Below are 15,605 nucleotides of genomic sequence, written 5' to 3'. Positions count from 1 at the left end.
AATCTTTAAAAAAAAATAGTAAACGAGGAGGAGGAGGGAAAAAATATGGTGATTTGAGTATAGATGAAATAAGATTAACCATTTGTTAATCATTGTTGAAAACAGTTGAAACAAGTTAACATCAGCATGCATAATAAAGAATCACAAGTTTTATACCTAATTTCCTAAATCATATTATCTAGCGAGAAGGTGTGGTAATCTATGTTTTTGAAAAATAGCCTAAGTGAGTTTTGTTCTACTATTTATACCATTGCATTAAAGGTTTCTTTTGTTTTCTTCCTCATGAGTAGCTTTTTTATTGGCAGGCGATTTTGCTAGGACTGTCTATGAATGGTTGCCTAAATCTTTTTATAAGTTTGTCAATGGGCTCTTTTATTATTCTCATTTGCCTACAAATCCACTGCTGTGACTCTCCAGTCACATTTTGTCCTCACTGTTCCTTTATTTTTCTAATGTCTTTTTAGCCAAACTGCCTGAGTTGTGTGTATTTGCTCTGTTCAACTATCCTCCTTTTTTTGGAATCCCTTCCACACAGTGTTTTGTCTCTACCACTCTGTGATAAGTTATCTTGTCAAGATAATAAGAGCTTCACTTAGCTATACATTGGCAGGTCTGTGTCCTCATTATCATAGTTGATAATATCTTAGGACTCAAGTCATTGAGCCTTCTCTCCTTTCTTTCTACTCTCATGCCCTTGATGCTTTCATTCAATTGCTTTAAATATATCAAGTACATGACTTCCAAATTTATATCCTTAGCTTGGATTTCTCCCCACATTTCTGAGTACCCATATTCAACTGTCTACTCAGGATCCTACTAGGACATCTTTCATGTACTTCAAACTAGAAGTTTCAAACTTCTCTTTCCAACCTACTCCTGCCATTCTTACTTCATCTTAGGTTATTGGCAATTCCGTTCTACCAGATAATTACATATGTTGGGAGTATGTTGAATTCAGTGTCCATCTTTGCTTGTTATGCCCAGAAAGGCTTTTTGTTGTTGTTTTTGTGCCATCTATTAATGTGTTACAGGTCAGGGAGAGGGGCCCCAGAATCCCCAAACCTGCTCCCTATCTCTAAATAGGTTCTGCCATTGCTGCATTAAAACAAAACATACTCTAGTGTGTAAGACCTTTAATGCCAGGGAACTTTAATACAATTACTGTGCAATACAGAAAAGGGGAAGAATGGGAAAGAATAAAGTTTCCAAAGTTTCGAGCGCCCGAAGTTACCCATCCTCTCGTGGGTAAATGCCAAGCTTGACCAGATTGACCCAAAGCAGGGCCACTGAGGCCTGAAAGCCTACCACAAGTCTAAAGCACCTTCTGGTGGATACCCATACACAGGGCTAAGACACAGCCAGACAAGTCTGGAAGGAAAAGAGCAAAATCAAAATCAAGATATAAACTGCCATTGTTTGACCTCCCCAGGGGTCCCTCACCTTCATCTGTTTCAGCCAGTCCAAGACCATGAAGGAAGCACAGCTTCTTCACATATCTCTCTGCTCCATGTGCCTCCTCCAGGTCTCCTTGGTCCTCCTCCAGTCTCTCTAGCTTCATCTCCTCCCTGCTCAGTTCCACCCTCCCTGGGTGGGGCAGGGAACTTGGAACCACCCCTTTCCCTGGGCACCACCCTGTTACATATGTAGAATTTGCAGAGATGGTTACATAACTCAATCCTAAACTATTTACCATAGGAGACAAAAAACTTAGTATACTTAGGGTGACTAAAAATTCTGAAACACATTTATTAATGTCACTGAACTTTTTTGTAGAATAGCTTTTTATTTTATATTAAAATTTATTGATGTAACATTGGTTATAGTATATAGATTTCAGGTGTAGAGTATTGTAGATCAACATCTGTTTATACTATATTTTTATGCTCTCCACCAAAAGTCTAATTTCCATCCTACACCATACAGTTGACCCCTTTTACCATTTACCCTCTCCTCCCTTCCCTCTGGTAACCACTATTTAGTTCTTACAGCCTGGGAGTTTTTGTTTTGTTTGTTCATTTGTTTATCTTCCACATATGAAAGAAACAGTCTGATTTATTTCAGTTAGCATAACTTGGAAGTACATATGTCACTTTGAATTAGTGTTCTTATCATCCTAAGACCAATACCCAGAAGTGGGTTAGGATAGTTAGATCATACAATGTTTTATTAATATTTTGAGAAATATCCATACTGTTTTCCATGGTGGATGCACCAATTTGCATTCCCACCTGCTGTATTTGAGGGTTCCTTTTTTCCCCCAAGTTGTCTCCTAACACTTGTTGTTTCTTGTCTTTTTGATAATAGCTGTCCTCACAGCTGTGAGATGTTATTTCATTGTTTTGATTTCCTTGATAATGAGATGATGAACTTTTTAATGTTTTTGTTGTACATTGTATGTATTTTGGAGAAGTATCTAATCAGATCTTCTTTTTGTTATTGAGTTGTGTGAATTCTTTATCTATTTTGAATATTAATCCTTTGTTGGATGTATGATTTGCAAGTATCTTTTCCCATTCAGTAGGTTGCCTTTTCATTTGAATAGTTTATTTCATTGTGCAGAAGCTTTTTAGTTAGATGTAGTCCCATTTATTTTTTTGTTTCCCATGACATTGGATTTGAATCCTCAGACATCTCCAAGTTTAATGTCTAAGAGCTTCTCTCACCTGTTTCTTCCTATGTATTTTCTGGTTTCAGGTCTTAACATTTAAATCTTCAATTCATTTTTAATTAATTTTCAGATATCACTGAATATGTAAGAAAAAGTTTATTTACAATGTGTTTACTTTTTGTTAATGCTATTATTTCAGGCTGTCTCAGTGGAATGTGTTGCTGTAAATGCAGAAAACTAGCAATGGTTTTAACAAGTAGGGAACTTAGTTTTTTTAATTTACCATGAAATCCAGAAGTAGGTTGTAGTTAACATTGATTCGTTGCTTAGCAGTGCTTTAAGAGACCTCCAGCTTGTTTTGTCTTTTTACTATGTGTTGTTATTGATTGTTGATTATTTTGTTTTTTCACCCCTGTCCTTTCCCTATTGGTTGGTTTTTATCCTCACTCTTGTTGACTTATGGTCCTGGTATAGTTAGTTGTTGCACAGGAGACATCATGTTCACATCTATCCCTTTTAAGGAAAGCAAATGTTTCCTCAGAACCAACTGGCAAAGTAGATTTCAAAGTGTATATAATGGATTTTAATTGTGTCGTCTGTCCTCTTTCCGCCTTTCCCTACTCTGAAAAACTCAAAAAGTATTCCCGAATAAAATAAAAGTTCTGGATAGGAGGAGTAGATTCCAACAAGCAATCAGCAGTGCCTGCCCCACAGAGCCAGAAAAACTACTAAATTTAAGTATGTTTGGTGATTAGAGCTTATTTGCTTGGAAAACTTTTATTATTTCTCACTAACTTCAAATAAATGGGCCTTTAATGGATGGATACAGCAGGTCCTCAAGTAATGTTGCTTTGTTATAATATTGGTAAGACTCCCCGCAGATGTTGAACAAAATGATGTTATTGAGAACCTGTTTTTCCTATATATCATTTCTTTCAAAGTCACAGTTTCTAAGAACCAAGATGATTTTGAGTGAGGACTTACCATATAAATTATGTAATAGAGTTGAATATTTTAAATAGTTAACAAGCATTGAGAACAGTGTAGTTACTGGTTAAAAAGTTAGCTATTTATTTAGAAGTTAGCAAACTTGTATGGGTACATTTGTGAGAATTTTACTCTTTAAATAAGAAATAAGAAAAATTTCTTAAAGTCACAGTAATTTATTCTCAATTGTTAATCTTATTTTTTCTCAATTTTTTTTTTTTCCCATAGAATGTTGACTCAATTAAGAAACATCAGGGAGACAAATTCAACCCCGTGGTAAGTAGCTTTAATTTCTTTGGTTACAAAGTGTATGGCTTATTATTAAGTCTTTTTTTTTTTTAATTTTTTTTTTTTAAAGAGGCACGTATTTTATTTATTTATTTATTTGTTTGTTTGTTTATACATGCACTGGGTACAGTCAGAAGCGTGGGAGGTGAGAGAATTCACCAGAGCCAGAGCAGGGAACAGAACAGACAGACTGATGAAATACACTGTTGAGGGGAGCAGCGGGCGAGACAGGAGAGGTCTGCACACCATGTGGGACCCTTGCTGGCGGCCAGGGATGGAACCAGCGCTGCAGAGGCTGCGGGCAGCTTTGCAGCCCAACACTCAACCGCTGCGCCACCAGGGGAGGCCCTGATAAGAATATTTTTACATTTACTATATTAAGTCATTTATAAGGTTGGTTTTAAATATCATGACACTGCAATTCTAATTAGCAGTCCCCGTTCTTCAGATAAGGCTAGGCTTTGTCCCATGGTTTACTTCTTTGTGGTATTGTGTAGGGAGGATTGTTTTTTTAGGTATTGTTACTCATTTTTCTTTCGTATGGTACTTTCTTCCTCTGCTCTCAGTAATTAAGGTTCCCCTTCCTTTCATGTCAGTCAGCAGTTTTTAATCTGCTAAATTAGAACCCACTGAATTTAATCTGAGATCTGAATTGCTTTCTTTACATTCTCTGTTCATAGGAAGTTTTCCTTTGAAATGTATGCTGTTTTTGCAGCTTTCTAGAGTTAAGCAGTTAACCTTCCTTTTCTGAATTCATTGTCTTTTCCAAGAAGTTCTATAATTTCTGACCATCTGTCTGCAGTGTGATCATGACAGAATAATCGTGGAGGTGGTTTTATCTTCAGTAACAGATACTCTGCCCTTTAAACTGCCTTATACCTTTAATGCCTTGTACAAATGACAACATCTAAAATAAATACACTCTCTTAAATCACATATATTTGGTAGTAACACATTATATCCTGTAGTCTCATCTAGGCATTTTACCCCAAACCCATTATGACTTCTAGGAAGTGCATTTTTTAAAGCCATATCTTCCAAGTTCTTTGATCCTACTGATGTTTTGAAAAGGTTTTGGTTTTGGTGAGAGTAGGAGTCCTTGGATTACTTCTAAGAAAGTTTCGACAGTTACTTTTTCATTTGTACATGATGGGTTTATCCAGTGGATGAAAACATTTGCACAGACACAGGCAGGTGAAGGTTACATTTTAAAAGGATAGCCTTATTGGGGCCCTCCTGGTGGCGCAGGTGGTTCAGATGAAGCACTATGAACCTATCTGCAGCCACTACAGCACAAATTCTATCCCCAGCCAGGGAGGTGACCCACAGGGCACAGCAGACCTCTCCTGTCTTGCCCACTGCTCCCCTCAGCAGTGTATTTCAGTCAATCTGCCTGTTCTGTTCCCCACTCTTGTCTCTGGTGGGTCCTCTCACCCCCACACCTGGCCTGTACCCCAGTTCTTGTATGCATAAATACATAAATCTTTTTTTTAAAAAAATGAAAGGACAGGTTTATTAGGAAAAGGAGAAAGAAAAAGAGAGGCCATCTGCATAGTCACAGATGGGCAGGAGAGGTGCCCTTTGCCAGAACAGAAATTGTACTGATACTGTGTTCTTTTGGGGATGGGTTCATTCCTTTGTGGAATTATTGTCTATTGCTAGATTAATTGCTTCTAGGGTGTCACTAGGTTGATTTGTAAGGACCTGTGATTCTCTATAATGACCCTCAATCTCTACATCCCCACCTTTGGTCTGCAAAGAGCAGCTCTCCTGCCCATCTGTGACCATGCAGGTGGCCTCTCTTTTTCTTTCTCCTTTTCCTAATAAACCTGTCCTTTCCTTTTTTTTTTTTTAACAAAAAGATGATTGGTATTGAGGGCTGGTTAAGAAGACCTGAAAACAGGGCCTCCCCGGTGGCGCAGCGGTTGAGCGCTGGGTTGCGAAACTGCCCGCGGCCTCTGCGGCGCCGGTTCGATCCCCGGCTGCACCCCGGCCACTGGAGGAGGGTCCTGCATGGCGCGCAGACCTCTCCTGCCGCCCGCTGCTCCCCTCAGCAGTGTACTTCGGTCCTTCTGCCTGCTCTGCTCCCCGCTCTGGCTCTGGTGAATTCTCTCACCCTCCCCTGCTCTTCTGACTGTACCCAGTGCATGTATAATCAAAACAAACAAACAAATAACTAAAATAAAATAAACATGCCTCTCTTAAAAAAAAAAAAAAAAAAAAAGAAGACCTGAAAACAGCTTTGTTTTCCCTGCTTCCTACTCAGTACTGTATAGGCAAGTCCTTAATTAAGCAACAACTTTTAGTCAGAAATTAAAGAACTATCTTTGTTGTATTAGGTCTTCCCTTATTGTGGGTAAGCAGACTTGTAAAGTATGGTTCTTACAGAACTATGTAGGATTTAATGGATTGGGATTATTGATTTGATTAGATCATTTTGCAAAGATCAAAATTGCTTGAACTTAATTTGAAATTCAGAATATATAGATTTTGGGCCTCCTTGGTGGCGCAGCGGTTGAGCCCTGGGTTGCAAAGCTGCCCGCAGCCTCTGCAGCGCTGGTTCGATCCCCGGCTGCTCCCCAGCCACCGGAGGAGGGTCCCACATGGCGCGCAGACCTCTCCTGCCGCCCGCTGCTCCCCTCAGCAGTGTGCTTCGGTCCTTCTGCCTGCTCTGTTCCCCGCTCTGGCTCTGGTGAATTCTCTCACCCTCCCGCACTTCTGACTGTACCCAGTGCTTGTATGTATAAATAAATAAATAAATCTTTTTTAAAAAAAGAATATATATATTTTGATAGTAAAATAATGTTAAGTGTGTTTCACTGGCTATATATATGGGAGGAGGTATTTATCAGTGATATATAAATTTTGATAAGTTGATTGAAATAATTTGCTTTGAAAAGCATTTTAACTAAATTCATTTTTACTTGCATATTGCAGTGTCTAAAAATGACTACAAAACGAAGTTTGTTTGTGCGTTTGGTACCATGTCGTTGTCTACGAGGAGAAGAGGAGACTGTCACCACACTTGATTATTCTCATTGCAGTTTGGAACAGGTTCCCAAAGAGATTTTTACTTTTGAAAAAACTTTGGAGGAGCTCTACTTAGATGCTAATCAGATTGAAGAGCTCCCAAAGGTATCTTAATACTGTCTTTTAAGAATTGCTTTGGTTATTTTTATGTCTAGAAATGCTGTTCCCAGTATTGCCACAATGTGCAGATATATGTGTGTACTTTTCTCTATTTTTGGTTTAATTTTATCTTCGCGTATGCAGCACAATTAATATTTTTTAAAGGTTTTAACCTGGTATTTCTTCATTACTTACTGAATATTTGTCCACAAAACTTAAATGTTTACATTCAATTCCAGTTGTTTTATAGTCATTAAGGTAATAAGACTACACAGTTTCTTCAGCCAGTAAGTAGACTGGCTGACATCCATATGGATGTCAACTGAGAGGATTATGCTAAGCAAAATAAGTCAAGAAAAAGACAAATACTGTATGATTTCACTCATATGTGAAATATAAAGAAATACAATCAAAAGAACAGAGAAAGCCAGTCGAAAACATACTGTTTTCACTGCTCTAGTGTTTTCACTGCTCTAATTCCTCAGTATTCCAATTTTTTTGGGCATGGAGTTAGGAAGTGATCTATTTACTTACTACTACCTTTGGTTACATGTATTTTTAGATCACATTTCATTATTGTGCTTTTAGTGTAACAGTGTATTTGTTCCTTATTTGTTTTGTCTATCCTCCCAAATTGTTGTATAAAATCAGTAGTACTTATTGTTTTGATTTAAATTGTATAGACTTTGATTTTGGATTAAGGATGCTTGACATACAAACTCCACAGTTTACCATTTTTAATAGTCATTTATTTTTTACTGCCTCAACAGAGACTACAGCCATATGTTTATTCTCGCTTAGTGCATTGTTCTCAGGGCAGAAGGTTGAGGCTGTAAATTATTCTGTTATTTTTTGTGTGTTCGTATTGTATCCATAATAGCATACAACAATGAGCTCTTTGGTATTTGTGTAGGTATAATTTACTGAGTTTTAATATTATTGTATAAAAGTTAATATATGAAATATTTAAGGAATTTTAAATAATCAAAATCTTTTCCTCTCGTTTCAATAGCAACTTTTTAACTGTCAGTCTCTGCATAAACTCAGTTTGCCAGACAATGACTTAACAGCATTACCAGCAGCTATTGCAAATCTCATTAATCTCAGGGAACTGGATGTCAGCAAAAATGGTAAGATTCCCCCCCTAACTTTTTATACTTGGGAACATACTATATTACTTAGATTTCTACTGTGGTTTAGCAAATAAAAAGTGACAAAGTCAGATAGTAATATATTGGGGTGTTAGAAAAATCATGACACATTTTTGCAACAAATGGCACTAGTTCATTTTTGGAAGTGCTGGAGTCATTCACATCTATGTTATTGCTACTCATTTAACAGTGGACAGTTCTAGCTTCATTCTAAAAAAAATTGAATGATTTGGTTGAGTTTTGATTTTACAAGTTGAAGATGGAAGCCCAAACTCTGCATTTTGCCATATTTTACTGTTTTACTTCCATAAAGGGAAGAGTACATGTCAAACTTGTGAAATGTTGCATAAAGGGTATGGTTACAATGCTCTACAAGTACATCATTACCAAAGATGGTTCATGAAATTCTGTGCTGGTGATTTTGATCTCAACAATGCTCCTCGGTCAAGGAGACCCACTGAGGTTGATGATGACAAAATAAAGGCATGGATTGAGTCAAACCCACATTATACAACATGAAAGATTGCAGAAATGTTGAACATGCGTCAGTCATTCGTGACCACCTGAAAAAACTGGCATACGTGAGCAAGCTCGATATTTCAGTTCCTGTTGAACTCAAAGAAGTTCATTTGACACATAGAAACATCAGCAATATGCTCATTAAATGTCAGGAAAGCAATCCTTTTTTGAAGCGACTGAGAAGTGGATTGTTTACGACAGTGTAGTGCTCAAATGGTCTTGGTCCCGACATGATGGTTCACCTCAAACAACATTGAAAGCATACACTCGTCAGAGGAAAGTTATGTGCTCAGTGTGGTGGGATTTTAAAGGTGTCGTGTTTTTCAAGCTCCTACCAAGAAACCACAATCAATTCGAGTGTGTACTATCGGCAGTTGGACAGTTAGAATGAATCCATCATCCAGAAACATCCAGGGCTCATTAATCATAAAGGAGTTGTGTTTCATCACATCAACATGAGACTATGCACAAGTTTGATCACCCATCAAAAATTATTGGAGCTTGGAAATGGGATGTGTTGCCACATCCCCCATACTTGCCTGACCTTGTGCCATCAGACTTCTACTTGTTTAGTTCTCTTTGAAACCCCTGTGAGGTATAACGTTCAATTCAGATAATTCAGATGATATTGTAAATCAGTACCTTGTTCAGTTTTTCGCCAATGAAGCCATCGTTCTGTGAATGAGGAATCATGAAGCACACTGAAAAATGGTAAAAGATTATGGAACAAAACAGGCAATATATCATTGATCTTTGTTCCTTATATAAGTAAGTAACCTCTGAAAGACATAGAAAAAATGTGTCATGATGTTTCCAGCAATCCAGTATTTAAATGATCTTTGATAGCTTAAAGCTAAGTAGAAAATAAGTGTAATAAATTGTTATTGACCTTTTAATTATTTAAAGTGTTATGGATACATATGTGTACATATTCATATGTTCTTAAATTTTTGTTTTTATATTCCCTGCCCTGTTTATAATGATCAAAAAAAAAGAGTAACAACTGCAGTGTCCATTGTTGATTACACACATTTTATAAATCCGTAAGTGTGGAAAGTAATGTAGCGCCCCATCAATACTATTGCCAGTGTAGTGTGTTAAAGGTTAAAAAAAAAAGTTGTGGGGCCTCCCTGGTGGCACAGCGGTTGAGCAAGGGGCTGCGAAGCTGCCCGCAGCCTCTGCAGCGCCGGTTTGATCCCCGGCCACCGGCGAGGGTCCCACATGGCGCACAGACCTCTCCTGCCGTGCCCACTGCTCCCCTCACCAGTGTATTTTGTCAATATGTCTGTTCTGCTCCCCGCTCTGGCTCTAGTGAATTCTCTCACCCTCCTGCGCTTCTGACTGTACCCAGTGCTTGTATAATAAATAAATAAATAAATAAATAAATCTTTAAAAAAAAAAAAAAAAGGTGGTGTAACTTTTTAATGAATTAAACATCCAGCAAATACTTACTGAGAGATTACACTGTCCCAAGTACTTTCTTAGAAGCTACGATTACAATTAATGATGAGAAGCAAAAGATATATTTCACATGCTGAGGTGTTTCTTTGGCAGGATAGAGAAGCAGACACATGAAAAATTTAGAATGGACATACATTTATTATAATTTAAAATGGGGATAATCAGAAGAGGATAAATTTTAAATGTTCTTCCTGAAGGTAGAACTTTTCAACATATACTAAATACTAAGTCATGTTCAAGTAACTCCTTATACTATTCTTTATATAGTATATATTAATATATATTACAGTATAATATTATTTATATGATAATATCCTCCAGTTATGATAATTGGAAGAAATATTTATCAACAAGTCCCCAGAAGTTAGTGCTAAAACCTAATAACCATATTCCAGAGTTACTTTTTATCTTGGTGATATGAGTATCCATCCCTCTGTCACATCATTTTTAAATTTCAGAACTTACCAAAACCACCTTAGGACCAATTAACAGAGTCATCCTGTTTTCGTGCTTGACAGTTAACAGCCACTGTGTCTGTCCATCTTCACCACAAAAGATATTTTGAAGCAAAATATAAATTTGTTGCATGCCTTCATTTAGTAATCCCTAATTATCTAAATGCAGACAATCCATATCAATAAGAAAATTATAAATTTCATAGGTAGATGATCAAATTAGCCCTTCTGGTATAAAGAAAAAATCCTCTTAAAGGATTTGTAATGTATTCATTCATATAGTTCAGGTGAAGGTTATAGCATTTAGTACCCTATTGGGTTTCAGTTGTCAATAGCCAATTGATTTTAGATTTAAAACTATTTTTTTTTAAATTTATTTATTTTATTTGTACAAGCACTGGGTACAGTCAGAAGTGCAGGAGGGTGAGAGAATTCACCAGAGCCAGAGCGGGGAGCAGAGCAGGCAGAAGGACCGAAGCACACTGCTGAGGGGAGCAGCGGGCAGCAGGAGAGGTCTGCGCGCCATCCATGTGGGACCCTCCTCCGGGGTGGCTGGGGAGCAGCCGGGGATTGAACCGGAGCCGCAGAGGCTGCAAGCAGCTTCGCAACCCAGCGCCCAACCTCTGCGCCACCAGGGAGGCCCAACATTTAAAACTATTTTAATTGACTCTTGAATTATTTAATTTAAAATTAATTTTGTTATAAATTAATTTCATTTTAATAAAAAATATGTAAATTGAATTTATGTATAATAGTAAACCTTTTCCCCCTCTTATTAAAAAATTTTATCCCCTAATGAAAAGTCTACTTAATTGATAATATAACCATGGATTCACCCATTGTTAGCATTTTGACATATTTGCTTTCTCTGTTAATGTGGTTGGTTATGAAAAATTTGAATTTCCTTATTCACACATTTGATTAATAGCTTGCTTAAAGAAAAGGTTGGTATACTCACTGTGTATTAGTATAGTGTTTATCAGATTTTTAAATCACTATGTTTTTATTTACTATTCAGGTGATTGATCACTAATATTAGAGATAGCTGAGAGTTTCATCTTATATTCCGAATGAGAAAAATGAATAATCCCTAATTTTCTATAGTAATCTAATTCTCCTTTTGAATAGTCTATAGTCTGTCATCAACCCTCTTATATGTGTCTCTGTATTAGTTTTATCTAGTAATCTTAATACATCAGATTGAATAATATTTTTATATTTATTTAGCTATATGTCCTGCTTGAAAGAAAGCAAGAAATATATTGTGCCATACTTTATTAATGCTTCAGAAGTTGTATTTATTTAAAAGCACTTTAGGGTTTTTGCTTTTAGATTTTCTTGGTTTCTAATCTTTTATAAATAGTTCTTCCAGTGTCTTCAACTGGCCAGGTAATATGGTTTAGTGATTAAAACACTTACTCAGGAATGCGAATAATTGTGATTTGGTCATTGCTTCTTTTTTTTTTTTTTGTCTTGTTGTTATATTTGGGGTTTACTTTAATTCTCAGTCATTTTGTAATATTATCGGTATTACCATTCCCCTCCTGGCCTCATGTAGCTACTAACCAGTCTGTGTATAGGAGGTATATAATATGAAAGTACTAATATTTAACTTTGTTTTAGAAGGAATTCACTATTTTCAATCATTTGTATTCTGTAATAAAACTGAAATTTTAATTTATGAGCTGTAGTTTGCTTTTCCCTTTTGTGTTTAAAGTTTTGCTTTATTGTTAGCCTTTTAAAGAAATAAAATGTTCAATAAGCTACTATCCCAAGTCATTGCAAATAGCAGCTGGTGTAGGTGAAATTATCTTGTGTTGTGTTGAAGTATGACCTTTTTTAAAAAAAAGATTTGTTTATACATGCAAGAACTGGGTTACAGGCCAGAAGTGGTGGAGGTGGGGGTGGATAAGAGAATTCACCAGAGACACAGTGGGGAGCAGGACAGACAGATGTACTGAAATGTACCAGCTGAAGGGAGCAGCGGGCAAGTCAGGAGAGGTCTGCTGCGCCATGTGGGTATCTCCCTGGCCGGGAATCGAACTCATGCTGCAGTGACTGCAGACAGCTTCACAGTGGTGCATCTTAACCCCTTGTGCCACCAGGGAGGCCTGGCCTATCTTCTTGAGAAGACTAAATAAAAATTATGATTAAAACATCTTGCCGGAATGGTTGATGGGAGAAGTCGTATGGTGGAGAAGTAAAAAAAGTAAAGACTATGTTACTGTTAATTCTCCTGTATGAGTAAGTGAATAAAAAGACAGGAATTATAAAGCACATAACAGAAAAAGTAGCTCAGATCTTTCTGTCTGATGTGGAAATGTTAACAGATCAAGAAGAATAATTGAAAATTCTTCAAAATAGAAAGCAGTTCATCGAACCTGAGAAAATCTGATGATTGGGGACATACTGTTGGAAAAAGCTCTTCATTTAAGCTCAGAGAAGTTAAGTTGATTACAAAGGAAATTACCATTGTTGAGGAAGTCACAATTTTTCTCTTGGGTTTTGAAATTTCTCATTTGCTTAATAGTTGATGTCAAGTTCAACTGTTGTGAAAAATCAGTTTAACTATGATAATGAAAGAAGACAAATTATATGTTACACTGGAATTTAAAATTATGTTACCTGGAATTTAAAAATTAATATTTTAGCTGATGATCACTGGTCACCGATAGATGTGTTAATAACAAGACAATAATTGGGGGATATTCTCATTGTGTCTCATCACAGTCCTTACCACTCATGTTGTACCTGGACATAATCATGCATGTCATTTCCTAGACAATGTAATCATTTGAGTTTGTAATTCCTGCCTTAGACTCTATTGACTAAAACTCCGTGTTATATTCTGGTTTTTTTTTTTTTTTTTTTTTTTTTTTTTGCCATAGCATTTAAAATTAGGAACACCAGTAAGGAACAGCCGTTAACTCTGTTTCTACAATTAGAACATGAGGATGTTGATGCCTCCTACCAGAGATCACAGAGAACTCACCTATAGTTGAAATTACTCCATGGAGGGAGCAAAAATTCTTACCATATGGTTACATGAGTTAGAAAAAGATTTTTTTTAAAGATTTATTTATGCATGCAAGAACTGGGGTACAGACCAGAGGTGTGGGGTGTGAGAGGATTCACCAGACAGATTGGGGAGCAGAATAAGCGGATTGACTGAAATACACTGCTGAGGGGAGCAGCAAGTGAGACAGGCGCGGTCTGCTGTGCCGTGTGGGTCAGCTCCCTGGCCGGGGATTGAACTTGTGCTGCAATAGTTGTGGATAGCTTCATAGTGCTGATGCCGAACCCCTTGTACCGCCAGGGAGGCCCTAAAATAAGTTTATTATAGGATCGGGGCTTTTGGTGACTTGGGGAAGGTTGAAGAATATGGATTTGCTGTGCATGGGATACTATCAAGAATTAGGCTTGGGCCTCCCCGGTGGTGCAGTGTTGAGCGCTGGGTTGCAAAGCTGCCCGGTTCGATCCCCGGCCACCTGCGAGGGTCCCACATGGCGCGCAGACTTCTCCTGCCGCCCACTGCTCCCCTCAGCAGTGTACTTCGTCACTGTGCCTGTTCTACTCTCCGCTCTGGCTCTGGTGAATTCTCTCACCCTCCCGTGCCTCTGACTGTACCCAGTGCTTGTATAAATAAATAAATAAATAAATCTTTATTTAAAAAAAAAAAAAAAGAATAAGGCTTGATGGCTGGGAGTCTTAATGAATCATATCTACCCTAGGTGTAGATTAGAGTGAAGCTAAAACTATGAATGATAAGGAATTAGCAGTCACTCATTAGTTGCGAGAAAGGGTGGCTTGGTATTTTGTGGCTTGGAAATACTCATATTTTGTCTTTGTTTAGATGTAAATGCTTTTGTCTTGTCAGTCACACGGCTTGGTCTGAAGTTGATGATATGTGAAATCATTTAATTCAATGTGAAAATACCAAGGGCCTCCCTTTGAAAATCAGGTGGATATCTCATAGTAGAATTAGAGACTAAGAGTACCAGGGCCAGCTCCTAGATGTTGAGTTGCTGTCTTTTTTTACAGAAAGGAGAGCATTCTATTACTAGACAGAAGTAATATAAAGACAATAGCCACATAGTTTTGTGATGTCTAATGTCTAGTTATCATTTAGTTTGAACCACAGAATCAAATTCTTTTAAAAAAATATGATGAAGGAAGACTATTAATGTCAACTGAGAATGAAAAAGAGTAGTTGAAACTGTTAGAGGATTAAAAAAGTAACTCATGAGGGGCCTCCCTGGTGGCCAAAGGATTAAGATGCAGCCTATGAAGCTGTCCACAGCCACTGCAGCCAGGGAGCAACCAACATGGCACAGCAGACCTCTCCTGACTCACTTGCTGCTCCCCTCAGCAGTGTCCTTTGGTCAGTCTGCCTGTTCTGTTCCCCACTCTGTCTCTGCTGAATCCTCTCACCCCCCGCGCCTCTGGCCTGTACCCCAGCTCTTGTATGCATAAATAAATATTTTTTTTTAAAAAGTAACTCATGATTCAGATTCTGCATACTTTATGTATGTATAAGGATAAAATAAGCCCTTAGGAGACTAGCTGAGCATTAAGGGTAGGCTTTGTTGAGAAAGCAACTTGAGGAAATTAACATGTAGATATTTGAGGTAAGAATGTACCAGAAAGACTGAAGAACTACTGTAAAGTTTGTGAAGTGCAAGTTCCATGGCATATGTGAGAAACTGAAAGGGTAGCAAACACATACAGAATAAAATGGGAGCATGACAGAAATAGAGGTCAGAGAAGTAGATATTTGAAAGAGCACATAATGTAGGCATTTGTGTGTACTTAGGCATTTACTGTTATTGAGATGAATGTATTTAGAAACTTTTGAGCAGTTTTCCAGAACATTACCTAATTTATATTTTAAAGGTTCACTCTGGTTATATATAGGAACACTATGGATACAAGAGTGAAAAGTGACCAATTTAGGTGCTATTTAGTCCTTTATGGTGATAATGGTGGAAATAGTAACATGTAGACAGA

At 37.4% G+C, this 15,605-nt stretch overlaps 1 protein-coding gene across 7 annotated transcripts in view; it reads left to right on the top strand.

Annotated features, from left to right (window-relative positions):
• Positions 1 to 3,829: 3,829 nt before the first annotated feature.
• ERBIN (erbb2 interacting protein) overlaps positions 3,830 to 15,605 on the top strand; it is a gene marked incomplete at both ends in the record, with an annotated part of 78,262 nt that continues 66,486 nt past the window's right edge. For 6 of the 7 annotated variants that reach the window (XM_084233355.1, XM_084233357.1, XM_084233356.1 and 3 more), the window contains 2 exons: positions 6,830 to 7,018; positions 8,025 to 8,142. In XM_084233355.1, coding sequence (XP_084089481.1) covers positions 6,830 to 7,018; positions 8,025 to 8,142 — 307 coding nt within the window. Of the gene's footprint in view, positions 3,872 to 6,820; positions 7,019 to 8,024; positions 8,143 to 15,605 lie in introns of those variants that run through there. The other variant, XM_084233358.1, reaches the window with a different exon arrangement.

Source organism: Talpa europaea (assembly GCF_964194135.1).
Source record: "Talpa europaea genome assembly, chromosome: 5".
NCBI lineage: Eukaryota > Metazoa > Chordata > Mammalia > Eulipotyphla > Talpidae > Talpa > Talpa europaea.
The sequence above is the reverse complement of the archived record's forward strand: the minus strand, read 5'-3'. Positions and strand labels throughout refer to the sequence as shown.